This window comes from Equus przewalskii, chromosome 2 (assembly GCF_037783145.1).
Source record: "Equus przewalskii isolate Varuska chromosome 2, EquPr2, whole genome shotgun sequence".
In the NCBI taxonomy this organism is placed as follows: Eukaryota; Metazoa; Chordata; class Mammalia; order Perissodactyla; family Equidae; genus Equus; species Equus przewalskii.
The window spans coordinates 80,138,992-80,165,640 of record NC_091832.1 but is presented as its reverse complement, the minus strand read 5'-3'; the positions used below and the strand labels follow the sequence as shown (position 1 = coordinate 80,165,640).

Here is a 26,649-nt window from a genome sequence, read left to right as displayed (position 1 = left end):
TTTTTCATCATCCCAAACAGAAATCTGTACCCATTAAATAGTAATTACCCGTACTCCCTCCCCCCGGCCCCTGGTAAACCACCATTCTAATTTTAACCTCTATGAATTTGACGGCTCTGGTTTCCTCAAACAAGTAGAATCATACAATATTTGTCTTTTTGTTATCAGTTTATTTCATTTAGCATAATATCTTCACGGTTCTTCCATGTTGTGGCATGTATCAGAATTTCATTCTTTTTTATCCATCTTAACCATTTCTGTGTGTACAGTCCTGCTAAGTATATTCACATTATTGTGCAATGAATCATTTATTTTGAAGGCTGAATAGTATTCCATTGTATGTACCACATTTTATTTATCCATTCATCCGTCCATGTACATTTGGGTTGTTTCTAGCTTTTGGCTTTTATGAATAATGCCGCTATGAATAATGGTATGCCCCCCACCTTCTTCTCTTGACCTTTTTAAAAGACTGTAGAACTCTTAATATAAGTGCATTTTCACCTATAAATGAAATAAATTTCTAGAGTATCATGGATGCCAAAAACAATCCTTAGTCTAAATCTCATTAAATCCAGTGAGATTGTTTGGTGTAGGAAAGAGATTTAACTATGGGGAACATGAATGGAAATATTTCGCTAGAAATTGAATCATTTTTATTTATTCAAGGGAATAACCAGCAAGTGCCTGTCAAGAATGAAGTAGACAATTGTGAAACTTTGAAAAAGGTTGACACAAAGTCTTCTTCAGAAAAGAAGATTCACAAAGCTTCTAAAGAAGACGTATGTCCTGAGAAACAGGACGTACCTTCAGTCGAGGTCTGTATTCCTTTTTTTCTTGCCTGTTGGAAAGAACAAAACCCATATTTAGGCCTTAGAGTGCAGATATCTGTGTAGTAACTGTACTTGTATATTTCATAGTTTTCAAAGAGTTTAGTTATAATGCATTTGAATCCACATTGATAAGTGGTGAGTTTGATGTGTTCAGAAAGTTTTATTTACCTTCTAATTGTACTAGTTATATAACAAATCATTTTTAGTGATAGAGGATAGCTTTTGCTCTCAAGAGAAGCTGTTCTTGAGCAAATGGGTTAACTCCTGGGTAAAGATGTGGAGTAGAACCAGATCACATATCCCTCCTCTCCAGTTGTTATCCAACATCCATTTTTAGGGCATAATCTTGCTGAGTTAGAGACATAAGTCAAAATCCCAAGGTGCTGCCTTTCTTGCTCGGGTGCGCGGGTCCTAGTACAGCAGAATCCCAGAAGAGAGCGCAAAGTTTGCATACTGTCCCGGCCAGCTCCTTCCCTTCCCACCTGTGTAGCCTACTGAAGAGTATCTAGAAAGCAGAACCCAGCCCTATATCTATCTCATAGGGGAAAACAAACAGGTCCTAGATAAAGGTGGGAGACATATTTAGGAGAATTTACCTACTTTACATCACAACAGAGCTATCTGTGCTTTAGCACAAGCACAGTGGAAAAAACCAGCATTCCCACTATGTAAATATACTCTAGTAAAAATGAATGAAAGGAGTAAAACATACAGAAGACAGATGAAGATCCCAACTAGAAGAAAATGTATCTAGAGCCCTGAAGGAAACGTGGAGAACACTTCACACTGTAGACTATGAATTCAATAAAATAAGAGCTTTCAAAGGCAAATTAATACACTAGGATGAGATTAAAATAGGTGTTATAAAGCTAGGTAAATAAATGCAGACATTAAATTACATATGCAATGGCTGAAAATGGAATTAATGACCTGAAGGAAAGGCTTTGAGATAATCAGAGTGAATGTGAAGGAAAATATTTAAGATATTAAGGCATTTAGAGAAAAGATGATGATAGATATGGGGTCAAAGAAAGACAAAAACAGTTCAACATATGAATAAGTAAATGACCCAACACATGGATCAGAAAAGTATTCATAGACGTGCAATTGAAGAAAATTTTCCTGATAGGGAGAAACTGAATTTATAGATCAAAAGGGTACACTGTGTACACTAGGCAAAAATGATACAAAAGAATGGAAATAGGCACATCCTGCTTAAATTATTGAACCTAAAGCATGAAGAATTTTGCAAAGGCAGGAAAATCAAGAAACACAAACTTAGGCTTGCCTGAGACTTTAGAGAAACATCTAATGCAAGAAAACAGTGGAACAATATCATTGAGAAAATGAAAATGTGAACAAGAATATCATGTCTAGTCAAGTTGACACTCAAGTACAAGGGCAACAGGCACGCATCCTTAAACACAAATGAACTCATGAGCCTTTCTTGAAAAAGGAAGTTAGTGAAATTTAGCCAACCAAGACAGAAGTAAAAATAAAGACCCAGGATTGAAGAAGCTTTGTTAAAGGTCTGTTGTTTAGATTTCTATCCATTTTATATCCAGAACTAAGACTAAACAGTTGGCAATTATAATTGCAGAACAGATTCTAAATGTTAAAACTTAACAAAGTATATAAAATAGTAATATAATCTGCAAAAACAGAAGGTGGAATTGAAAGGTAGGTGAAAGTAAGTTTTAATTTTATCTTTCTTGGTCGAGAGCCAGTAGTGTGTGTAAAACTGAAACATGTAGTTTAAAAGGGTGAAAACTTATGAAAATATCCTTCACCATCTTTTTCTTAACCTTAAAGAGATCCTTAAGGAATTAATACATCATGTGGAAAAGAACAGTTATTTGAAAGTTGGCTGTTCCTTTGGTTCTCCTTCAGTTTCTTATGTTAACTTCAAATAAAATTGAGCCTTAAATTTACATTTTAAAATAATACAGGGTTCCAGTGTCATAAATTATTCCCATTGTCTGTCCCACCATCCCTGTGTGTGTGTAGGTTTGTAGAGAAAGAGTGAAAAAACAGGTTTACCAAATAATGAATGGGAGACCGTGGTTATTTCTGTGTGGTGGGATTTTAGATGATTTTTTTTTTCCTTCTCATACTCCTCTATTTTTGCTTAAACTTTGTAACAAACGTGAATTTTTCATTTAAATATAATGAAAGTGATACAGATAAGTCTATCACAGACATTCCAAATGAGGAATTTGCAGTCTGTTGAGAAAGACAAGATTTCCTATATAGTCCAATGCCAAAATCAGTACACAATAGAGGGGATTTCAGAGATTAAGAAGTCGATTTAGCCTGCTGTGGCCAAGGAAAGCTCCTACAGGAGGTAGGAGCTTATGCAGGTGGAGTGTGGACAGAGATGGGAAAGTGGGCAGTGGCACCACCGAGTCTCACGGCATGATTGGGAGCAGTAAAGGAATCATCTGAGAAGAAGCTCCGTCAGTAATGGGGAGTAATGGGAGGGAAGAGTCGGAGTTCCACCAGATTGTGAAGGCCCTAGTATGCAATTGAAAGTTTAGACTTTATGCCCTAGATGGTGATTGGTAGCGCAAATGAAGAAGGTGAGCATCAGCGGTGGGAAGTGATGCTGCCTGTAGAGAACTGGAGAGTGCTTGCCGGCTAGGGAGTTTCAGAATCAAATTTTTGAAAGCTCATTTGTCCAAACAAAAAGTGTTTTTGAAAGACTTGGCCTGATGGTGGCCAGCCTGGGGGACTCTACTGCAAATCATGGAGAGCTATTGAAGGTTTCTGTCAACCTTGAAATGCTGCTAGTTATTTTACCAGCAAAATGAGTTTATTCAGGCATAGCCGAAGAATTGCAATTCAGGATGTGCATGCTATGGTGGACTGTAGGCAAATTCAAAAAAACAAGGGAGAGGAATGTGATTTTATAGAGAAAAAGGAGGACACTGGGAGAGGTGGTTTTGAATGAAAGTTCCTTGGAGAAGAGCAGGAGTTCAGGGTGGTGATGGTTTTTCATTGGCTAAGTTACCAGGGTAGTCAATTTCTGTTCGGGATGCAAATATATTTCTTTCTAAAATTATTTATTCTTTCCCGTTGGCAATTTTTTTCTTTTGGGGTCTCTAATTGACTGTCTTTTCTGTAATTGACCTTGAGTGGTAATGCTGGGAACTCCCTCTTGTGGCCTCCTGACTCCATTTTAAATGAGGTTTCCCTTTATTAATTTTCACATTTCTGAACTAGGGGATGGATGGAGGGTGAGTAGCAAATTGGAAACAACCCTAGGCTGTGATCGTCTTGAAGATAATAATTGGGTATTTTTCAATTCAGTTTCACAAAGACGGGCAGAATGCCTATTATAAAGAACCAGTGTAGTTGTTTAGCAAATGACTGAATGAATGCGTGAATAATGCACTTTTGGAGGAGGTCTGAATGTTCTGGAGGCTGGTTGGAGAGGGCAGAAAGGGAGACCAGCTCTCTTCTAATGAGGTGGCTGCTGCTCTGCTAGGAGGTGTGATGTGATCAAGACTGTGTTTAGGGCGGAGCAGGGGTACAGGATAGGAAGAGTAGATAAGAGAGAATTTAGAAGAAAAACCAATGCACCTAATTGCATACAGGAAAGGAGAGGAGCTATCTCTTCTTAACACAGCCATTTGCAAAAATAGCTCCAGAGTTGTATGTCTGGGTAACTAGAAGATGGGAAATTCTGATTTATGTGATGAACTCATTTTTATGTCTGTCAAAGCAATCTTGCATAGTGGTTTAAGAGCATGGACTTTGCAGCTAGACTTCCTGGGTTTGAATCCATCTTGTCACTTACTTGCTCCATAACATTAGGCAAGTTACTTAACATCAGTTTCCTTATCTGAAAATGAGGATAATAGAAGTATGCCTGTCCCTGAGGGTTGTAAGAATTAGATGAGTTAATGTGACAAGTGCTTAGGATAGCAGCACTTAGTAAGTACTGACAAGTAGTAAGTACCCAGGAAATGACAGTGTGACCATGATCATTGCCGACAGAGATGGGTGGCTGGACTTTGATGTGAGAGAGTGTAGTACCGTGAGAGATAATGGAACCAGAGCTTCTGTGGCAACTCAGGCATGGAGCTTGAGATTTGGAAGTCATCCCTGTGGAGGTTAGAATTGAAGGATGACGCTGAGTTCTCTGAGGTGTGTACACAGAGGACACCAGGGGCCTGAGTCTGAACCTTGGGCAGTGTTGAAGTTGCGGATGGCTCGAGGATGCAGGTGTGGCAGATGTAAAGGAAGCTAAGCCAAATGATGAAGACGGGGCATGCTTTCTGGAGCAGACGGAAGAAGTTGAATTTGAGATAGGAGGGAATGGACGAAGTTAAGATGGACCTTAACAGCCTTCTGATATGGGCTTTGGAGACGTCCATGAACTAGAAACTAGCCCTGAGTTGTGCTGACTTGACAGCCCCACAACCTTGTGTGCTGGGAGGAGCACTTGGAACTAATCAGTCCAGGTCCTCTCAGTCTGAGGGTCATAAGGAGGAGGTGGCCCTGAGGAACAGTGCCACCCGGTGCTGCTGGCACCCATCTGCCGCATGGCATGTGAAGGCCATTCCCCCATCTCAGACTCTGCCCCCAGCCCCGAAGTCTTCTCTCTTATGCCAGACTTCTACACTTGTGACCTTGGGTATGGCAATATTCTTAATTCATTCCAAGTTACCTTCTTCTCAGTGTGTCTTCACCATCAGATCTTTGAAGCCACAGGCTTTGTCTTTTATCTCTATCCCTGGAGCTCAAACATTTCTTGTACTCAGTCCCAGTGGTTGTGTAAGTTCCTTCTTCCTTTTCTGGTCTGGGAGACTGTGCAGGACAGACATCTGCATGTGATGGTGGCAGCCAGCTCAACAGTGAGGATGAGAGTCCGAGGATTTGGGAGACTCAGGCTGTGCTTTGTGGTCCAGGGTTGTCCTCATAATCAAGGTGGGTTTTCTGGTGCAGGCTTAGGGGGCTGTCTTTGTTCTTTGCTGTCTTTGTGACTTACTCCCACTTTTGTAGAACTCTTCTTTAAAAGCCTCTGAGTGTACTTTCCATTTCATTGTTCATTTGGAGAAAATCTTTCTCAATAAACACATTCCCAAGTGCAGTACTCAATGTTTGTTTTTCTTGTACATTCTTAAGGCCTAACTTTGGAGCTTAGAAAATTGTATAAATCTGTCTATAGTGCATGGGGAGCATTCCTCTAGATTTATTGGCAAAGCAGGGTGAAGCCCAGATTTGGGAGCCACAAGCTAAATTTTAACCCTAGCCCTAGCTGTTTATTTTCTTTCAAGCAGATTTTTTTTTTCCTTAGAAAAGGAATTTATGATTATTATAGAAGCATAAAGAAGGGGGGGAAAACATCTATCCAAAATAAACCACTTTTCACATTTTTCTGTATTCCGTTTGCTACACAGATTTTTTAAAACTCAGGATTATTATCATTGTGTATCTGTAGCTTCGTTACAATGTTAAATTCTAAATTTTCTCCTGTTAGAAATTAATGGGGAATTTTGTTTTCAGTTGGTTACATAACATTCCATCATTTAACTATGCCATAATCGAAACCATTCCTCTGCACTTGGACAGGAAAGTTGTTTGCAACTTTTTATTTTCATAAATAGTGCTATGATGAACTATTTTGTTCTTAAGTCTTGCCTGTATACCTAATATATCCTTCACATAGATTTCTAGAAATAGAATTAGAGTGTCAACTGTCCAGGCTCCTCCTCAGTGCTGCTGGATTCCTTTCCAGAAAGGTGGTACCAATTTACGTTCACATGCGTGATATATGAGAATGTTGGTTTTCCTCTGCTCTCAGCAGCATTATTTTTTTTTGCAAAATCTTGGTCAGTGTGATGGTGAACGACTGTTTACTTTTTCGTTTCAATTTGCATCTCTTACTAGGGCAAGGTGCGCATTAGCCTTCATTTCATTTATTGTAAAATTCTGAAAAAAAAAAGAAAAATCATCCATCCAAAATCCTACCACTGAAATTTAATACATTTTTTTAAGTAAATTAAGATGTAAATATCTAACCCAGTTTTGCTTCCACTGCTCATAGACAGACCCTGTTCACAGTACACAATGTGTAAACACAATTGTGTTTTTTAAAACCCAAATGGAAAGAAGAGATACAAGCTGGTCTATAATTTGCCTTTCCTAAAAACATAATTTATTAAATATTTTGGATGAACTCTTCGTGCTTTTTGCCTTTTATATGTCTTTTATGAATTTCATTTCATGTCCCTTTCCCCACTTTTCTGTTGAATGTTAGCGTTCTTATTTTCTGTAAGAACATATGTAAAGGTATTAACTCTTTGTCTATCAGTGTCTCAGCTTTTTTGCTTAGTTTGACCTTTCCCTCTTATTTTTATTTGCCTTTTTATCTGCAGTGGCTTTAAGAATGCCTTTGTGCAGTCAATCTATGATTTCTGTTCTTTGATTTCTTCCTGGTTCTATGGTTCTCTGGTTCGCTTTCTCCTCTCTGTTCCATCTCCTGTCTCCTTTGCAGGCCTCAGCCTGACACTGGTCAAATTCCTCTCCCTGCCCATTGCTTCTGATGGTGCACATGCACACACCCGCACGCCCACACACACCCTGCCAGAGAAAAAGGCCATTCCTTGGTGTTTTTACTCAATATGTCTTTTATCTTTTCACTCTCTTGTCCATATCCTCTTCCTGTCCCATCCTGCCTTTGCTCATGGACACTGCTTCTCAGTCATTCAGTCCACTCACGCCTCTGAGTCCGGCGGGGCCAGCACTCTCCTTTTCTTCCTAATACTCAGAGAAGGTGATGATGCTTCTGACTACCAAGTCCCACCTCTCTGCAGTCCTAAAATATGTACTGTCCTGTTTGCACATGATGGCAGTTCTAACCAGATTGATTTGAGAAAGGCAGCCAAGAGTCGGTGTGACTACTGACCAGCCCCCTGTTTCCCTGACTCCACTTAGAGACCGTCCTTCATTTGTCCTGGAGGGAGAGAGAGGCCCAAGCACTTGCTGTGTTAAGAAGCCTTTGTTGGCCCTTGAGTGGACAGGGTGGGGCAGGGGAGGGTAAGTTAGAAATACACCGGGAACACCACATGAGTAAATATGGTATATATCTAATATTTAACATTGGATTGTGTGTCTGATCATACATCTTCGATGTGTCTGTTTAGCATCAGACTTAAGTGATTAGCATTAAGGTCCTGCTAAGGGTAGGGCTTTGTGTGTTTAACTTGTCATGTTTTTAAAATACCTTCAGAATCAGAAAAAAGTTAATGCATACTTATTGGGAGAAAAAATAAAGGAGTATAAAGAAGAAAGCAGAAATCCCATAATCCCACCACGTGTACAGTTAGAATTTCATTTTCTTTCTAGTGTTTGTTTCCTGTAGTAATAAGCATATTGCCTTAATGGGTATGAGAAGCTTTTGATACCCCAGACATGGAACATACAGGCTTCCAAACCTTTTCTTCTTCTTCCAAGTCGTGTGGGTGTTAGTCAAGTGTATGTTAGAATCTCATGGGTTCCTACTCTGAGTTTTGGACTAACCTGAAAAAAGAAGGTAAAATGAGTCAATCTTTGCTCTTCATGAAATGTGAATCCAGAAGAGGCCTCTCTGAACTGGGAGACTGGCCTCTCTGAGGTCCTTGGAGAGGCATTTTCCTCCTGAAAAGACCCAAAATCCTTAAGAGATGCGTTTTTGAAGCCCTTGGGTCTCAGTGTGTGGGCTCACACCACCCCCCACAGTGCATCTCCTGTGAGGGGGCAGCGCGGTGGAAGGAGGAGAAAGAGTAAGTGTCAGAAGACTTTGAAGACGTGAGCTACTTGAGAATTTTCAAGGGCAGAGGAATACCCCTCACCTTGGGCCTGTCTGTAGGCTCTGCCTAACATTTAAAAGAGGAAGAGGAAAAGGCCCAAATAAAGAAACTTTGTGTGTGTCTATATATATATATATATAGACACATATGTATATGTGTATATGTGTAATTTATATATATAATATATATGTATCTCATGCTAAATTAAGTTTTTCAGAACCACATTTAAAAAACATCAAGCATATTCTTCTTGCCTTATTTACTCAAAAAGCTTAAACTAGTTTGGAGCAGTCTATGGAGATTTGGCTATTCTCCCAAAGTTCATCTATAAACAAATAAAAAGCATAAATACACAAATTACTCCTAAGTCGAGTTTCTGCCTGACTTTTCTTCGCAGTAATTCATGTGAACTGCACATACCAAATTAGCAGGTGAAGCCTGCAGGATTTATTGCTGCCGAAGTGAATAGCAAGCTGACCATAAATTGCTAACAGATGTTTTTCCTTTTAGCCCCTTAGGAATTTATAGTATAGCAACAATTTTTTTCTCTTTTTGCAGAGAGATTGAGGGAGGTAGAGAAAGAAGGGAAATGAAAACAAACGAGAGATTGAGAAATGCATGTCTCAGTTTTCACCAGTGCTGGAACATTCTGAATTCAGATGGCATTGGTCTTCAAAAGTTAAAAAAAAAATCAGAGAGACGCTTTTTCTGTCCATATTTAGCCAGTTTAAAACTTTACTAAAAGTTATCTTTTTTTCTTCAGCAAGAAGATCCTTATAGGAAGAAGAAGCTTCAGGAGAAAAAAGAAGGACATTTACAAAATCTAAATTGGAATAAAAATCGAACATGTAGAAAAAACAAGAAAAGGGGTGCTGCTCAGGTCTTGAGGTGTGTAATTTTTACAGTCCTTTTAAAATTTTGATCTATGTTTTTACTCTCTAATTTTATATTTATCTATTATCCGTTAGCCTTATTTCTGGATATACATTATGTTGGATATACATAATATGATAGCGTAGATGTTTATATTTTGAGATAAAAGTATGTTCTTACAATTAACATTTTCTGTTTATGTTTTTATTTATTTTGTTAAAAATACCTAAAGTTGGGGCCGGCCCCGTGGCCAAGTGGTTAAGTCTGCACGCTCTGCTTCGGCGGCCCAGGGTTTTGCTGGTTTGGATCCTGGGCGCGGACATGGCGCCGCTCATCAGGCCATGCTGAGGCGGCATCCCACATGCCACAACTAGAAGGACCCACAACTAAAATACGCAACTATGTACTGGGGGGATTTGGGGAGAAAAGGGAAAAAAAAAAAAGATTGGCAACAGTTGTTAGCTCAGGTGCCAGTCTTTAAAAAAAGAAAACCTAAGGTGGACAAATTTTTTAAATTTTACTTTATAAAATGCTAAAAGCAAGGGGAGGTTTTAGGGAAAAGTGTAAGACATTCCCTCCATCCCTCCATCCCTCCGTCCCTCCGTCCCTCCGTGGAATGCAGGAGCGTTTGTGGAGCAGGTAATCCAGAAAACCCCTGGGCGCAGCAGGCATCCTGTTCCCAGCTTGACCCTGACCCATCTGGGCTACCTGGGGTCCTGATCGTGAAGAACAGTCACCACGCATAACACCCTGGGTTCAGTCCTGCAGAAGGTAGTTTCTTAGGGCTGCAGGAGGTGACGTGCCCAGAGATCGTGGGTTTGCTTTCAAGCCCCGGACCTGGCAGGCAGCAGGGGCAGATCAGAACCCAGGCAGTTTGGCACTGTCCTTTGGAAACCTTGCTTCCTCAAGACACTTAATCACCCTGAGCTTTCATTTTCTTATCTGTAAAGTGAAGGAGCTGAACAATGTTTATCTGGGAATCCCATATTTCTGGGTTTCCAGACATCTCTCTCTCAATTTCATTTTATGTAGATTCTGCAGCTTGAGAATTTTTTTCACCAGGTCAGCAGTGTGTACCTTCTGACTCCAAATCCACCCACTGGTGTATCTCTGAGTTTTCATTTTTGATTTCTGACACACACACACACAGGCACGCGCTTGCAGAGGGCCTGCAGCAGAGACGCTCTCCCCTGCCTTTTCCTCCCTGCTTCTGTGGATGGAGCGTTCAGGTGTGCCTTGCACTGATGACACCCCCCTCCAGGGCCCCAGTTTTATTTAGGAGACTCAGTCCCAGCTCCCTGAGTCCTGTCCTTGAGTGAGCTTTTTAAAGCCTCTGTCCCCCCTGAGGAAGCCCTCCATCCTCACCAGGCTGGCTGTTTCTTCTTTTGAGTTCTGGCATGGGCGATTTCTCTGTCTTGTGAGCTCAGCTAGGTATTTAAATGTGTTTCTGTCCACTTGTTCTCTAGCAGCTCCAAATCTGCATGGGGAAGGGGTCCACCTTGCTGAGGTTCTGCTTGTTGTTGGAAGGGAAGCAGCATGGTGCTGCTTACAACGTTTGTCCCCAGGCCCCTGGAGCAGCTGCAACGGGAGCTGGACCCTGGGAGTCAGCCTGTAACACGCTCCCCAGCAGTCCTCCTGTGCACTCTGCTGGAAACCGGTCAGGCGACTCCAGGCTGTCTCCACACTCTAGTTCTGTCCCTGGCACTCAGCAAAATGCAAATATGAAAAAAAGAAGTACACCCATGATTAGATTATTGTTAATACTAAATACTAATGATTGATTGGCAATTATTCTTATTTAGGCTAAATTATTTGAAAGCTGCAATGCAGTATCCTGTAGAAAGGAAAGCCACACCTTGTATTCTTTTACACGTATTTTCATAAAAATGTGATTGCTTTATGTGGTCCCTTTAAGGTATTATATTTTCCTGATATGAACATACAGAAAGATATAAAGTTAGAGTGGAATTTCAGCAATTAAATGTTAAGATATATTTTTAAAAGCGGACATTTTTTCTGACGTTGCTGAAGAAACAAATCAAGGTGTTAAAAAATAACTTGCAGCTAATCAGAATGTTTTGAGAAAATGATGCTTAAATAGGTAGTGGTGGTTAGATTGTCTGTTTGCCTGGCTCTCGGTTCTATCTATACACTCTTTACCTTGAGCCGTCAGAAGCCTGTGAACCCATTGGTTCCCTCTGTCTTCGTTGCTCTTACCTGTCATCCTACAAACCTACCGTGAGGTACTGAAATCGGACTGTGTGAAGTAATCATCTAGGTATCCCCACAGCATTCTCCACATGTCTCTGTGTTGCCATTTACAAAGTCATATTACAGTTCTTCCCTCAATGGGTTCTCCATGTAGCTAGAGAGGTATTATTATTGGGCTGTGACCTCCGTGGGGGAAGAATTTACTCCTGTTTGTAGATGCTGTACCTTTCCTAACAGTCCGCGGCACATGGTAGTCACTCAACAAATGTTTGCTAAATGAATGAATAAGAAAAGATTTCAACTAACGCTCCATGCCTTCCGCTAGACACCGAGGAGCTGGTTCACCTGTGGAGAATCATATTTGACACTGAAACCAAGGAAGACAGGCCAAGAGTCGTGGCTTCTGGTCCTGGACCTCCCACTTACAAGTTGACCTTGAGTGACTCATTTAACCTTGTGGAGTTTTATTCCTCTCACTGTAAAATTTGAAAAGAGGTTAAATGAGCTCCGACTTCCTTATGGTTCTAAAATGGCAAAATCTTTTTCTTTTTGACATCCTCCCTTACTCTTCATCTTCCCCCCATCAGACCCAAGAGAAGAGCTCTCAAGTTGTCCCGGGTTCATATTTTCATCTCTCATAAGTCTCCTGGAAAGCACGTGTGTACGTATGCATGATAAAATGTGGGTGTGATTTTTTTGTGGCTCTTCCAGGCCTTCTGAACAGAGTGAATTAAAGCTTGTGTGCAGTGAATTTGAAAGGTCTGAGCTGAGCAGTGACATGGATGTGAGAAACTGGTGTATCCAGGAAACCCCTGAGGAAATGTGCAAGACAGATGCTGGCACTGGAGGCAGCGTACCTGCTGCACAGCGAGAGGCAGGTGTGTAACCATAATGAGCTGTGACGGGTGCTTCTGGTGGAATCTTTGTTTCCTCCAGGAAGTATGCAGCGTGAGAGAAATGGCATCTTGATGAGAGGGTCACTTCACAGGCAGCCTAGCTTACCGAAGCCCAAATGGAAAGCTGTCGGGATGACACTAGAAAGTTGAGGTTCTCCTGAGCCTGGGCAGGCCTCTGGTGTTGCTCTTCCTACCTCCCCCCTGCCCAGAATCTGGTCATTCTCAGCTGTCCACCTGCAGATTGCTGAAGGAACAGTGGATGCGTGCTCCAGGAGGACTCCCTCAGTGAAAGAGGGGAGTAGGAAAGAGGCAGGGGAGAAGAGTGGCTGTTCTCACACGCCTGAGCCAGGCTGCTGCCCCACCCAAGGACTGCTGGCAGTGGCCCAGGGAGTGCGAGGCCAAGGGCACCCGATGCTAGGTCCAGGATAGGGCGGAGGACAGCGGGAGGGTAAAGGGCCTCTGAAGGTGGCAGCACACATAGGGTTCAGAGTGGGGGGAGTTGTAATCCTTCCAGGTGACACCCATGTTCCTTCACACGTGCTCATGTCGGTGCACACAGGCTCAGAGGATCAACAGATTTCTATCTCCATCCACTTGTCCATTCCCTTGACGCGTGTGTTACTTCTTAGTCTTCTTGGAGGTTCTTCCCACCTAGACATAAATAATACTTTGAAGCTCTTAGTGGATATCTTAAAGGAGGGGGGAGAATTACCTACAAATCTCCAGTCCAATAGAGTAGCCTCAGTTTTCTTGAGAGAAATATTTATTTCAACTATTTTTAGATCCAGGTTATCATTGGTATTGACTGTGTTAGCCCCAAACAGTTTTAATTGCCCATCCCATCGGCAGAGTGGTGGAGGATGACAAAGCTCACCCCTCACTGTCTCTTAAGGTCCCATCCTTAGTTTCAGTTGATTTCTTTCTTCTCGCTCCATGAGCAGAGGCAGCAGCCCTGAAGTTCAGTCTCGCCTTCTTCGTAATTTCCCCTCCTTTTGTTAGAAATGGCATCAAGTTGAAAATTAAGTGGAACCTGACTTCTCTGCCTGGCTCAGCTCTGCTCTCTTCTTTCCTGCAGAGGGTTACTGCCAGAAGCCTGGGAAGAAGTGTGTGGAGAAGTCTTGCTCAGATTCCAGCTCGGACTGTGGCAGCTCCTCGGGCAGCGTGCGTGCCAGTCGAGGCAGCTGGGGCAGCTGGAGCAGCACGAGCAGCTCCGACGGAGACAAGAAGCCCGCAGGGGGCCCTCCGCACTTCCTGCCAGCCGGTGAGTCCCGGGAATAAACCGTGGCCCTCCTTCCTGCCCTCCCACCGTACCCAGTTACAGGATCTACATCTGCCTTCCGACGCCTGGAGCACAGATGCGACTGTGGATTTGAGTATTTGCTTTGCTTTGGATTTATCCATTTTCTTTTTCTTTCTTCCTTCCTCCCTCCTCTTTCCACTCCATCATCGTTGTTATTATTATTATTGTTTTTAGCATCTATCTTTGAAATAGTTCAGAGAGCTTCCACATAAATTTTTTACTTGAACATTTTTTTATTTTAGTAAAATATACATAACGCAAAATTTACTAGTTCAACCTTTTTTTTTTTTTTACTGAGGAAGATTGGCCCTGAGCTAACATCTGTGCCAATCTTCCTCTATTTTATGTGGGATGTGGCAACAGTGTGGCTTGATAAGTGGTGCTGGGTCTGTGCCCAGGATCCAAACTTGTTACCCCAGGCTGCCCAAGCAGAGCATGCAAACTTAACCACTGCACCACTAGACCGGCCCCCTGTTTTAACCATATTTAGGTGTACAATTCAGTGACATCGATTACATTCATATTGTGCAAGCACCACCACTATCCATCTCCAGAATTTTTTCATCATCCCAAACTCTGTTCCCATTAAACACTAATTCTCCATTCCCCCTCCCTTAGCCCCTGGCAATATCTGTTTTACTTTTACTTTCTGCCTACGAATCTGACTACACTAGTGTCTGAGATAAATGGAATCACAAAATATTTGTCCTTCTGTGACTGGCTTATTTCACTTCGTATGATGTTTTCAAGGTTCATCCATGTTGTAACACATCAGGATTTCTTTTTAAGGCTGAGTAATAATCCGTTATATGTCTATACCACGTTTTGTTTATCCATTCATACGTTGACGGACACTTCAGTTGTTTCCACCTTTTGGCTCTTGTGAATGACACTGCTAATGAACATTGGCCTTCCCTTACTTTTGAGGAATTTAAAGATACAGGAAAGGTCAAGGAAGCATTTGTATTTCTGTCACCCAAAATTCACAACTCTTAATTTTGTCATATTTTCCCTCAGTTTTTTCTTTTAAGAAACAATACTTTATAGTCTGTTCCACTTTTCTCTCCTTGAGAGAGAGACTGTCCATTGTCATGAACTTGGCGTGTATTCTTTTAGTCCATGTTGTATTTTACGTGTATATCCATTACATATCAATCAACAAAATACAGAATTTTTGTTTTTAACTTACATAAAGGAAATCGTACTTTAATATAGCATTCTTCATCTTGCTTTTTCCACTCACTGTTCTTTTTTATAGCTCCATGTCTACATAAAGATGTAATTTGTTCCTTTTCACTGTTGTATTTAACATGGTAAACATTTCACCTTCGTGTAAGGACAAGGCAGTGAGATTGAGAAATTCACGTTTGTGACGCTGTGCATTTGTCAGGCTCGCTCATGCTGTGCCTGCAGGGCTGTGAGAGGGCAGGGCAGCGTCTCTGTGCCCATCAGAGATGTGCGGACCGGGGCTCAGAGGCGTTGTGTGGCGTGTTCCACCACAGTTTGCTCACTGTGGCTCAGCCTGAGTCCGTGTCTCCTTCCCCGCAGCCCAGTGCTCTCCCCGCTGCATCTCCCGCCTCCTTGCAGGCCGCTCCGTGTGAGTTCGTGAGCAGCAGACAGTTCCCTTCAGCAGCCTCTCGGCTTCCCCTCTTTTCTCTCTCCTCCTGACAACGATCCCTGTACAAGAAGGTCTTTGAGAGACCAGGGCATTAATAACCATAAAAACCGAGACAGAGCGCCCATGTGTGATTGCAATCCATGTTTCTCAGCCGTTTCTTCATTATCAGTCTCTCCCTTAGGCATCGTTTAGACATTGTTTGTCTAATGACCCCCATAAAATTTCAATATCACTGCTGTACACCGCAGATCTGTTTATTGCTGTGGACTGTGCCTTACACAGTCACGCATTGCTTAACGGCAGGGATACGTTCTGAGAAATGAGTTGTTAGGTGGTGTTTTCGTTGTGCAAACATCATAGAGTATACTTACACACACCTAGAGGGCGTGGCATCCCGCACACCCAGGTTATATGGTACTAATCTTACGGGACCCCTGTCATACGTGTGGTCCATCATTGACGAAAATGCGATGCCTGACTGCACATAAATGATAAGATATTCTCAATTCCCAGAAAGCAAACCACTTCTCCCCCTCGTGGGGACAGTATTGCCCCCGTTGAGAATGGAATTAGATGAAGGTGGGCATGTGGCATTTTGTTTGTGAACAGGAGTGGTTTTCTTGCCCAGAAGTAGCTTGGTTTTCACAGCGTACACCAAGCACAGCTCCATCCACCACTGAACACAGAGTTTGCCTGATGATGCTAACGTGAGATTTTTAAAAGATCAGTACTTTAACGTTAACAAAAAACAGAAGGGAAGCTTTAGCTTGTGGGGAAAGGCCAACAGAACAAGAAGGATGAAAACTATTAATGGCCTTGCTGTACACTGGCACAGTGTGCAGTCTTTAAGTCGTGTTTGAAGGTTTCGTAGTATCAGGAAAATGTCCACAATAGAGTTAATGGTGTAAAAGACCAAAAAAAGTATAAATGAAGGATGATCCCAGTTTTCAACATAGACATATACCTAAAAGAGATAGTGCAAGGAAATATACCTAAATGTTCATAATGATAGTATAATTGCAGGTGACATGTTTTTCTTCCCTAAACTTCTGTTTATTTTTATAGATTTCCTACCATGAACATACATTACTTTTATAAACTGGGAGGTATCTATTTAGATAGTTAAATTTCTTTTATCAGAAGTCTTTATTAACAAGTTACATAATGGTAATATTTTCCACCTTTTCTCTCCATCATTAAAATGTTAATCCAAAATTCATAAATGTAAATGTTAAGTTTTCAGTGAAAAGATAATTATGAAAGCCCTTTTAAAAATTAAATTGCTGAATGTGTGAGTATCAGGTTCAAGTCACTCCACTAGGGGTTAATGCTGTTAGTCTGCATTTTAATACAGAATGTACACGGTTGAATTATGCTTGTAAAACCTTATGATAATTTTTTTGTTTTTGTGCAGGAGACCACGTTTCACAAAATGCCTTTCCTTCAGAAACTCCCATCTCTGTGAATCTTTCCCATAACATCTGCAATCCCACGTAAGTTTTCCGTTTCCCGTTTTTTGCAATGTTTTATGGACCGCTTTTTCTATCAGTGTCTTTTCTCTGTACTTGGTTCTGCAGGTTCAAATATGCAGACTTTTTAAGGATGCCAGAAAGTAAAATCTGGTTTTCCTAACAGTTCAGAAAGCAGGATCTTTCCAAGTAAACCTGGTTCATACGGAGTGTCTCTGGTCTCGCTGGTGCCCTTGGGGACCCAGCCATGTTAGAAAACACATCATTCCTGAAAACAGAAAGAAGGAACAAGTTATTCTGAGGATGGGAATCATCTGCCCATTGCTAGGACTTGAAATAAAACTGAGCATTGATGATTTAGAAAATTTTGCAAGAATCTGCTGGACACTCACACGTTTACAGTTCCTCTCTGTGGTGATTGCTGTGTGATGATCGGACAAAATAAACTAGTATATTTTAGTGAGTGAGACGGGAGGAGGGTGCACAAGAAAGAGACGGTTTCAGGGAGAGAAATGTAGTTAGGTTTCTTAGGCACCAGCCGTGCTGGGAAAGGACAGGACAATGTGATTAAACTTAAATTGGTGAGTTTATGAAGAAGGAAACCCAGCCAGGGGACGAGGAGAGCTCTGTAGGAACTGTTTTGTTAGGGGTAGAAAGTAAACGCAGGATCAAGAATGGTTGCCAGCTGCTGGCAGGCAGATTGGAAAGCACAGATGACCTTGGTTACCTTAGTTACCTTAGTTACAAGTTGTTTTGTTGTTTATTAAAGGAAGACTTTGCTGAATCTTGGGAATTTTATATTCCACAACCCTTTCCTGGTTGTGTGTCTTTATGTCTCTAGTATCTATATGTTTCTTGGGGGAAGAATTCCTGCAAAAACTCAATCAGACTTCGTTATACAAATTCAGTATTTGCTTGTAGAGAAAAAAATCAACCGATGCTTGTTTTCTCGATTTCCCCACAGAGCGGTGAATAGCCTCCCACAGTATGCAGAAGCTCCCTGCCCCAGCATCCCTGCCGGGCCCGCAGGTGTGGAGGGAGATAAAGGTGAGGCTCGTTACTCCTGCTGGAGACACCAGCCAGGTGTTCCGTGTTGCATTGCTGGCCGGCGAGCTTGAGAAGATAAGCAGGTTGGGTGGGGCAGGGCCCTTTCCCTGGTGCCCTCTTTCCCAAGCCATGTCACTTTTCCTGCATTAGGAAGCCACCTGCCCTCTGGACCAGCGTCACTGGGGGCCTCTGACTTTGGCTACCCCCTCTGCATTGATGCTGAGCTCCCTCCTTGTAGCTGAGGGTCGGGTGCCCTTGGCTTGGTACAGCATACGGCCCCTTTCCAGGGGTCTACCACTGTGTTCAGTTCGCCTTTCCCAGTCTGAGGTGACAGAACAATAGAGACGGCAGTGGTTGGGTCCTCAGTCACCAGAGAAACAGATCTTGTTCACAATTCCTGTCCACAAAGCATTGGGCCATCCCCTTTTGACTGCCCCCCCCCCCTTCGTGTATACATGCTTGCTTTCTTCCTCCACTTCAATTTCCTGATCCATTGTTACCATCACTTCCTTCCTCCTCTCCCTTTCCTGCATTCACCTCAAAAAACCACAGTCATGGTTTTGCCCAATTCTCCAGCTTCTCTGCCTATTCCTGTGCAGATGAGTGAGGCTGGAGAACAGCGCTCACACACACACGCTGCCCGGCCACTCTCTGAGAACAGCACACACACACACGCACACACGCACACATGCTGACCGGCCATTGTCTGAGTTCATGAGCACTAGCTTCACGTGGGCCCAGCTGCTGCATTTCTCTGGTCCCTTCATCCTCCCACTCTCCTCTCTGCCCACACTTCCAGCGCCCTCTGCCTCATTCTCATGGTTGATCTCGCTTCCTATTTTACTGGGAATGAGAGAAGCTTCACACAGTTCCCACTGCCCCATCTACCTGCCACCACCGTCTCTGTTCCCCTCCTGTTGCAACCTGTTGAATTGTCAGTGCTACTGTCCTTTCCAAGGACATTGTGTCAGCACATTTCTATCGTCAGTTTTTCTCTAATGAGTCATTCCCATCAGCATACAAATACACTGTAATACTTCCCATCTTTGAAAAACCAACAATAGGGCCAGCCCTGGTGTCCTAGTGGTTAAGTTTGGCACGCTCCACTTTGGTGGTTGGGGTTCAGTTCCCATATGTGGACCTACACTCCTCATCTGTCAGTAGCCATGCTATGATGGGGACCCACATACAAAAATAGAGGAAGATTGGCATAGATGTTAGCTCAGGGCACATCTTCCTCAGCAAAACAAAAACAAAAACAAACCAACAATGGCCAAACCCTCTCTCTTGACTTGTCTAGCCACTTCTCTGCTCCTCTCTGGGAAAACTCCTTAGAAGAGTTCTCGGTGCCTGCTGATGAATATTCCTTTTCTCCTGTCCTCCCATGGAACAGCTGTAACCTGGCTGTGGTGCACCACTCCCCTGACACAGTATCTGCAGGGACACCAGCGACTTCCACATCATGAAGTCCCACGCTCAGTTCTCAGGCTTTGGTCTCCATGTTGACGTGTTTCCAACCTTAGTCATTCAGTCCGGCTGGTAAACCTTAGGGTTCCCAGTTCAGTTCCTCCCCCTTCCCCACCTCTCACACTTCCGGAGTGCTGTGCTCACGAAGTCAGGCCTTGTGCTGGTCTCTGCACACCCCATTGGTGGTCTCACCCACCTGCGAAGCTTAAGTCTTATCTTCACCCTGACACTCCCACGTTTGCATCTTCAGCCTGGGCCTCTCTCCTGAACTCCAGTATCTTGTAGCCAGCTGCCCTTTGACATCTTTACCTGGGGGTGCAACAGGTGTCCCAAACCCAGTGCTTGATCTTCTCCTTCAGACCTGCTGCTCTTACCATCTTCCCATCCAGTCTTTCTTGTTGCTCAGGCCAAAAATCTAGGTGTCGTCCTTGACGTTTTTTTCTTGCCCCTACGTGTGATCTGCTGTCTTACCCTGTTGGCCTTCTTCATACTTTCCATATGTATTCAGAATCTGATAACTTCCCCCCATCTCCACCCTCATTACCCTGGTCCAGGCCATCATTACTTCTCACTTGGGTTATCACTCTGTAAGTGGTTCTTGATTAATCTGAATGACAGAAGGTGGGACTGCATTCATTAATTTGACTTGCATAGCATTTAATTATGGCTACTCTCAACAGAGTACTGCTCTCTGCAGTATTGACCTCAACCCTTCCCCATAGAGTTCCAGAACTAACCAGTTGAACAAGTCTCATAAACTACCAAGGCCAGGTGGCTTTCCCCTCACGTTTCTGTGTTGACCTCTCCCCTTGGTCAGAGGCGCTACTCCAGGTACCGCAGGGTGTGTTAGTGAGGGCATAGACGGCGCTTCGGCCTGCAGGAGGAGGTCTCTGGCAGTTTTTCATCCACAAGAACCCTGGCCAGTGAATTGAAGCTGACCTGAATGCCTTCCAGGGCCAAGGCGGTGTCTTTGATCACCTTAGCTAATTTCAGCAGACAAATTTCATACCAGCTTTTCTAATTGGATGGCTCCCTCCTAGTGATTACTGCCCGTAAGAGGTACGTGAACACAAGTTATCCTTCTAGGAAGCTCCCCAGACTAACCAAGGGTAGCCTCATCTTTCAGACGTCTCCACAGTCATGTGAAAGCTACGTGATCTATTGGTAGTGTTTCTTTAAACACTTGGGGGTCTCTTCTGACTACCCCTGAGGTGCAAGTCTCTGGGTTCACAGGAGGGGGCAGGTTACCGCCAGGCTCTCACACAGAAAGTACAGTCCTAGGGTGCACATCCTGCCCTGTTGTTTACAATTGTTGAACTCCTTTCAAGTAGGACCTGCCTCAGTCAGGGGGCACAGGTTGGCAGTGTCTCCAGTGTTTACCTGTCTGGCTGGTAAATCGTTGGGTTCCCAGTTCCATTCGAATAGTTGGGTTTAGTCTTTCTGGGTGAAGGCACTGTCTGCATGCATATGGCCCCGCCTGTCCCGTTAATCCATGCCACCAACCAGTGGCATCCGTCCATCCATCCATCCCACAAATGACTGAGCGACAGCTATGGCAGTGAAGGTGGGGGACAACCAGAGGTGCTGGCAGGTGTTCTGCGTGGGAGGTGCAGGAGCTCGGCCATCGCCTGGAAAGGTTAAGGGGAAGGTGATCCCGTTGAGTTCAGAACCGCATGGCAGGTGTTGGCAGACGCAGTCGTCGGTCAGATTGAAGGCACTCGCACAGTTTGGGAGAGTCTTACAGGGACATTTCCCTTCCTGAGGAGGGCCGCAGGGCACCTCTGAAACACTAGGATCATTCATGTCACTCTGTGCCCCATGCCTCCCTGGGGTCTGCGGTGTTCTCTCCCCAGGTGCTGAGGTGGTTGTCCCTCTCCACTGCCATGGAATCCTTGTGTCTTATCCCAGGGCCTGTAATGTCACCGTTTTTGCAACTTCTTACTTCCTTTGTTTGTTGTTCGTCTCTGCTCACTTGAATGTATCGCTGCTGTGTCATTGGTATCTCTAGTGGGGCTTTGCCAACAGTAGGCCCTCAAACGCTTGTTGACTCATTACAGTTATCTTGTAACCCAGGTCAGGAGACGGTTGTGCCCTGTCTCAAGTAAAGGTCAAACAATATGCTCTATTTCCGCTTTATACCCTGAAAGAATATCCTGGCAGGGGTCAGGGAAGGCAGAGTGGTCAGCACGTGGGGATGACATGGGAGGGAAGAGACATTGAGCTGGGTCCTGCAGGAAGGGCAGGATGTGGGCTGAGCGGGGAGGAAGGTGCACTGAGAGGCCCTGTTCTCTTCCTTAGGTCTTTACCCACCCGGAGACCTGTGGCCCACCCAGCCAGTGTGTGTGACGAGCAGCTTCAACTGCGCTCTGGAGAGCAGCGTGCCTGGTGTGATGCAGGGGCCAGCCCCGGTCCATAACAGGTACGGGCCTCCTCTCTGATGGCTGCCTTGCTCCGCCTGAGGGCTTGCAGTGGGGACTTGAGTTCAGTCTGTTAGGCAGACCTTGCAAAACCCAGGGCCAGACTTCCTTCCCCAGCGTACCTCAGCTGGGTGTTTCCATCTGCCTTTTGGAGTTGCGTTGTGATGTCTTGGAACATAACAAACCAGGACTTGAGAGAAACTTGAAAGGAGATAGACGTAATATAGTTGGTGACCAGGTCATTGCTTTCCTTTTTTAAGTTGAAAAGATGATCTATTAATAGAGGCAAATTTGAAGAAACAACCACTACTAATTCCTGCCCTCTAGTAGAGCGAAGATTTCCATGTTTTTGTGGTATTAATCTTGAACACGGCTAACATTTTAAAAGATCAAGTAGTGTGAGTATTGAAAAATAGTTACACGATGGCAGTTTCTTAAATTTGCTTTTGGGTATTAATATGTCGTTCAATTATGAAACCTTGAGAAAATGTTAATATCTGTGTTAAATCACAAAATCCATCAGAAGTTTCTTTTTGTTTTTTTCTTGTCTCTGCTCATTACAGCAGTGTTTACTTTCTTATTTCTAAGATAAGGATCCCGTATGAGTGATCATAGTACCTATCGGTAATCCTAGTCTTCATAGTTGTGATTTACTAAGATGAAAGCTGGCCTTGCTCTGAGGGAAAGGTGGCCATTTTAATGCGGAACATCTGTAAACCCTTCAGGTGTGTACTGAGGCCCTTCACGGTGCCCGCTTGGTCCTCCAGAGGGCTAATAGGGCCAGGGTCCTGGATTCTGCCTCTGGTTAGACTTAACAAGCCTGTTTATAGAGGAAGCATGTTCCTGGTCTGAGCCATCTGTCCTGCAATAGGATGTCCTTGGTGATGAGCATTTCGTTTGTAAGTCTTTGGTTCTGGGACTTGAGAAAGCACATCTTTTATTTTCCAACATCGAGGAATTAGCAGTGAGGTGGATGCTGGGCAGGAAGATTGTTTTCCTCTTTCTTTACTTGCTCTCCTGACATCCTGATTCTGAAACTAGATCTCTTGTCTTTTGTAGCAGTTTCATTGACTGGAGTGCAACTTGCGAAGGCCAGTTTCCCAGTGTGTACTGTCCGCTGGAATTGAACGATTACAATGCCTTTCCAGAAGGTAAAAGCTGTTTGAACAGTCCCAATGCCATTCTTTTATCCTCAGAAAGTCTCAGCAGTGGACTTGTGTGGACATAAGGAAGGCACTGACTGCAGAGTAGCTTGCCTGTAACATAAAGTGAGCACCTTCTAGGATGATCTCGCAGGAGCCTGCGAACTCCTCTGTGTGAGTCCGGCTGTGCCTGCCTGCCAGCTATGGCCTCTAAAAGCCCTCCAAAGCTGGTGTCTGCGGGCTTCTACAAGCAGCCCTAATCCATTTAGTCCTTCAAATCAGGTAGAACTGGGTCATTTGAATTTATGTGGACCGAGCATTGTGGATTAGCCTTTGGGAGGCTGGGGCTTTAGTTGTTGGCTATTCTTTTTAGGCAGGCAAATGCCATGCAAAATGGAAACATTTACTTGCTTGTTCCTCAGCATGTCCTGACTCTTCTGCTCCTGGGTGGTGCTGCAGAAGGAAGGAAAGGAGCTTGGAGGGGAAACTGTGGAAAATTCTAGATGCTTGGGCTGAAGCATCTGTAGTAATAAACAATAAGAGAAATGAGATTTCCCTGATAAGCTGGCAAATGTTCTTAGTATACATTACAATCTGATCGTGATTTCTCATACCAGAGCTGCCTTTTTAGGGAAGGGAGAAGCGATATATTAGGTGTTATATACTTATTTGTATTTTGACGTATGCGTTGCTCTATGCTAACCACAAGGGGGTGCTGTGGTAACTTTCTTCCTGTGCTTGTGAGGCTTGTGTTTATCATCTTCCTACTGGTATCTTAGGAACTGCCTGATAATCCTGTTGCTTTTATCAGTCCGTATGGTATATGTACAGATGACTGACGTTGGCATGACAGATAATAAAAGAAAAATTTAAATACTGATAAGAATCTTGACAGTATTCAAATCTATAGTGGTATTTACTACTATGGTAATGTAGTAGTATTTTAGTGTGTTCTGTGTATTAGAAAGAGTCCTATCAAATTATCAAATACAGAAAATCAAGCCCAGAGGAAGACCTTCCGCACTGAGGGCCTCCAGGTCATGTGTCTGATAAACGCTTTTCACCTTGAGAACGACAGTGAAATGGCCCTCCTGGTCCATATGGAGTAATTGTTTTATGTCTGTCTTTACTTTTTCAATATAAAGAGGCCTTGAAAGCTTTTTTGCCTGAGTGAGTATTCCATTCTCTTCACAAAAATGTTTACCCATGTTGATGTCTCCCATTTGTCATAGAAAACATGAATTACCACAATGGCTTCCCCTGTCCTGCAGAAGTACAGACAGACTTTATTGATCACAACTCTCAGTCTACCTGGAACACCCCACCCAACGTGCCGACTGCCTGGGGACATGCCGGGCTCATCAGCAATCCGGTCAGTGCCGTCATCCTCTGCTGTGACTTTGGGGAGGCTCTGAGTTCTCTCTGGTGCTTCTTGAATCCTGGTCCCACTTTCGCTTTACACTTGGGTTTGAATCAGTGAAGGCCTGGCTTGTTTCCTGTAGATCACAGAAGCCTGGGCTGGCCACCCCCTGAAGGACCATAACACATACTCAGATGGGTGGGGACTTGCAGGCATTGACAGTCTGGCCGCCCCCAATGAAAAAGACACCCCAAACTACCGAGGAGGGATGGTTTATGGATAGCACTGACTGTGGGCCAGCAAGCCCTCTGTCACACAGCTGTGTTTGTGTGGCCCTGCTGACCTTTTCCTCTGTGAGAAGACAGGAAGTGAAAGTCCCAGGAAGGTCGCTCAGTGCTCAGGAATGGGACCTCAGGGCTTCCTGCCTGTGAGCACACTTCCCTGCTTAAAAGCCGGGCTGCCTTCCCCCTTTCACATGCATACCATACTTTTTTTTTTTAACAGATAGAAGGCATTTGACCTGTGGGTCCTTCCTTGGATTGAAATAAATTCTTCCAGTTTGATGGGAATTTCACAACCCTCTGTTTGAGAAAAGTGGAGTTAAAGCAACCCGGATGGTTGAGAATAGTTTAGTAATTTCCATCTTGGATTGCTCCCATTGTGGTATCCACTGGTAGATAGTCAACTTTGACATTCTCTTTCTATGGCCTCTTTATTCTTTTTAAACACTTCTTTTTTTCTTTTTCTCCTGGTTTACACTTTAGCCCTACCTCACAAGTACCCGAAGCTTGTCTCCAATGTCTGGACTCTTTGGTTCTATCTGGGCCCCGCAAAGTGATGTGTATGAAAATTGCTGCCCCATGAATCCCACCACGGAACATTCGACTCACCTTGAAAACCAGGCGGTCATGTGCAAGGAGTACTACCCAGGGTTTAACCCGTTCCGTGCCTATATGAACCTGGACATATGGACTACCACAGCAAACAGGAACGCCAATTTCCCGCTGTCTAGAGACTCGAGTTACTGTGGGAACGTGTGAAAAGAATTTGATTTTTAAACAATGTGAATAAAGAGGCTTGTGTTTCAATTACTAGCGTAAACTGGTTGTTGAGATAGATTACGACATTGGTGGATATTTTGGCACTTTTATATGAAAATAAAATTTTTTAATGAAATCTGGGTGCTCTATTTTTTTTTTTTAACCCATCGCAAATCAGTGATAGAAACCAAGCATCCATGTGTCCTAACTTCGTAATTCAAAAAGTGTGTCAGACATGCCAAATGTTTTAAATCAGAACAAGGGAGCCTTCCAGGAAGGAAAGAGTGGAGAAAGCCATGGGCTGCCGTGGTTCTCCTTCCTTGGGCATCAGCATCCCCCCAGGGAACTTGCAAAAAACAAAGTCGATCAGGTGACATTCCCAGAGATTCTGATTTAATTGACCCGGGGCTCAGGCCATTGGGATTTTGAGTCGAGTTCTCCATCGATTGGAATGTGCAGCCAATTGAGAACTGCTGGCTCGGAAGGCCCAGCTGAGCAGCTGGCCACTTGCCTGGACAGACCCCTTTTAGGGTGGAGGACAGCTCTTTCCAGTCCTGGTGGTCATGGCTGCTGGGGTGAAGCAGAGAGCCTGGCACTGTCCTACTTGTTCACTGTGGTGAGGGTGTTCCCTCCCCTCCATCATGCCCATCACTGGGGGCAGCGACAGCAGCTGGGACGTTCTGGTCCATTTCCCTCTGAGGGGGCTGGTTTACTCCACATGTGAGTACTCAAGGGGTCAGGTAGCTGCTGCATCTTTTCCCAAGCTGGTTTGTATCTGCTTGTCAGTGATTTTAGAAATCCGTATGTTGGTGGAATTATCTATTTGCATGTGTAAACTTTGAGAACAGTTTTAACTTTTAATAAAAATGTCTTATTTTTACGTTTTGTTTTGTCTTTATTGGAAATTCACAAGGAGAGATTTTTGAGTGGAGCACTGGGTTTGCCTCCTTTGAGTTCATTTCTCTTTGCCATGGTTGTCTGGGGGCCTGGGACGTGGAGGGCAAGTGGCCTGTAAATCCGGGACTGCCTTCTGCGAGGAGCTCCTCCAAGCACGCGTGGACTCTAGAAACGCCTGAGGCTGCTAAGTTAGAATTTTGATTTGGCTGAAGCAGACCTTATGCCCCAATATTGAACAAGGGGGAAAAATAACTTAGGTTCTAGGTAACTACCCAAAAGAATT

The 26,649-nt window shown here is 43.7% G+C and overlaps 1 protein-coding gene across 2 annotated transcripts in view; it reads left to right on the top strand.

Annotated features, from left to right (window-relative positions):
* TMEM131L (transmembrane 131 like) overlaps positions 1-25,605 on the top strand; it is a 150,205-nt gene extending 124,600 nt beyond the window's left edge. For both annotated transcript variants that reach the window (XM_070608848.1, XM_070608849.1), the window contains exons 26-35: positions 670-818; positions 9,393-9,517; positions 12,425-12,591; positions 13,685-13,870; positions 16,942-17,020; positions 17,961-18,043; positions 21,809-21,929; positions 22,987-23,078; positions 24,302-24,441; positions 25,194-25,605. In XM_070608848.1, the coding sequence (XP_070464949.1) occupies positions 670-818; positions 9,393-9,517; positions 12,425-12,591; positions 13,685-13,870; positions 16,942-17,020; positions 17,961-18,043; positions 21,809-21,929; positions 22,987-23,078; positions 24,302-24,441; positions 25,194-25,469 (1,418 nt within the window). In that variant the 3' untranslated portion in view covers positions 25,470-25,605. The remainder of the gene's footprint in view (positions 1-669; positions 819-9,392; positions 9,518-12,424; positions 12,592-13,684; positions 13,871-16,941; positions 17,021-17,960; positions 18,044-21,808; positions 21,930-22,986; positions 23,079-24,301; positions 24,442-25,193) is intronic.
* The last annotated feature ends 1,044 nt before the right edge of the window (positions 25,606-26,649 follow it).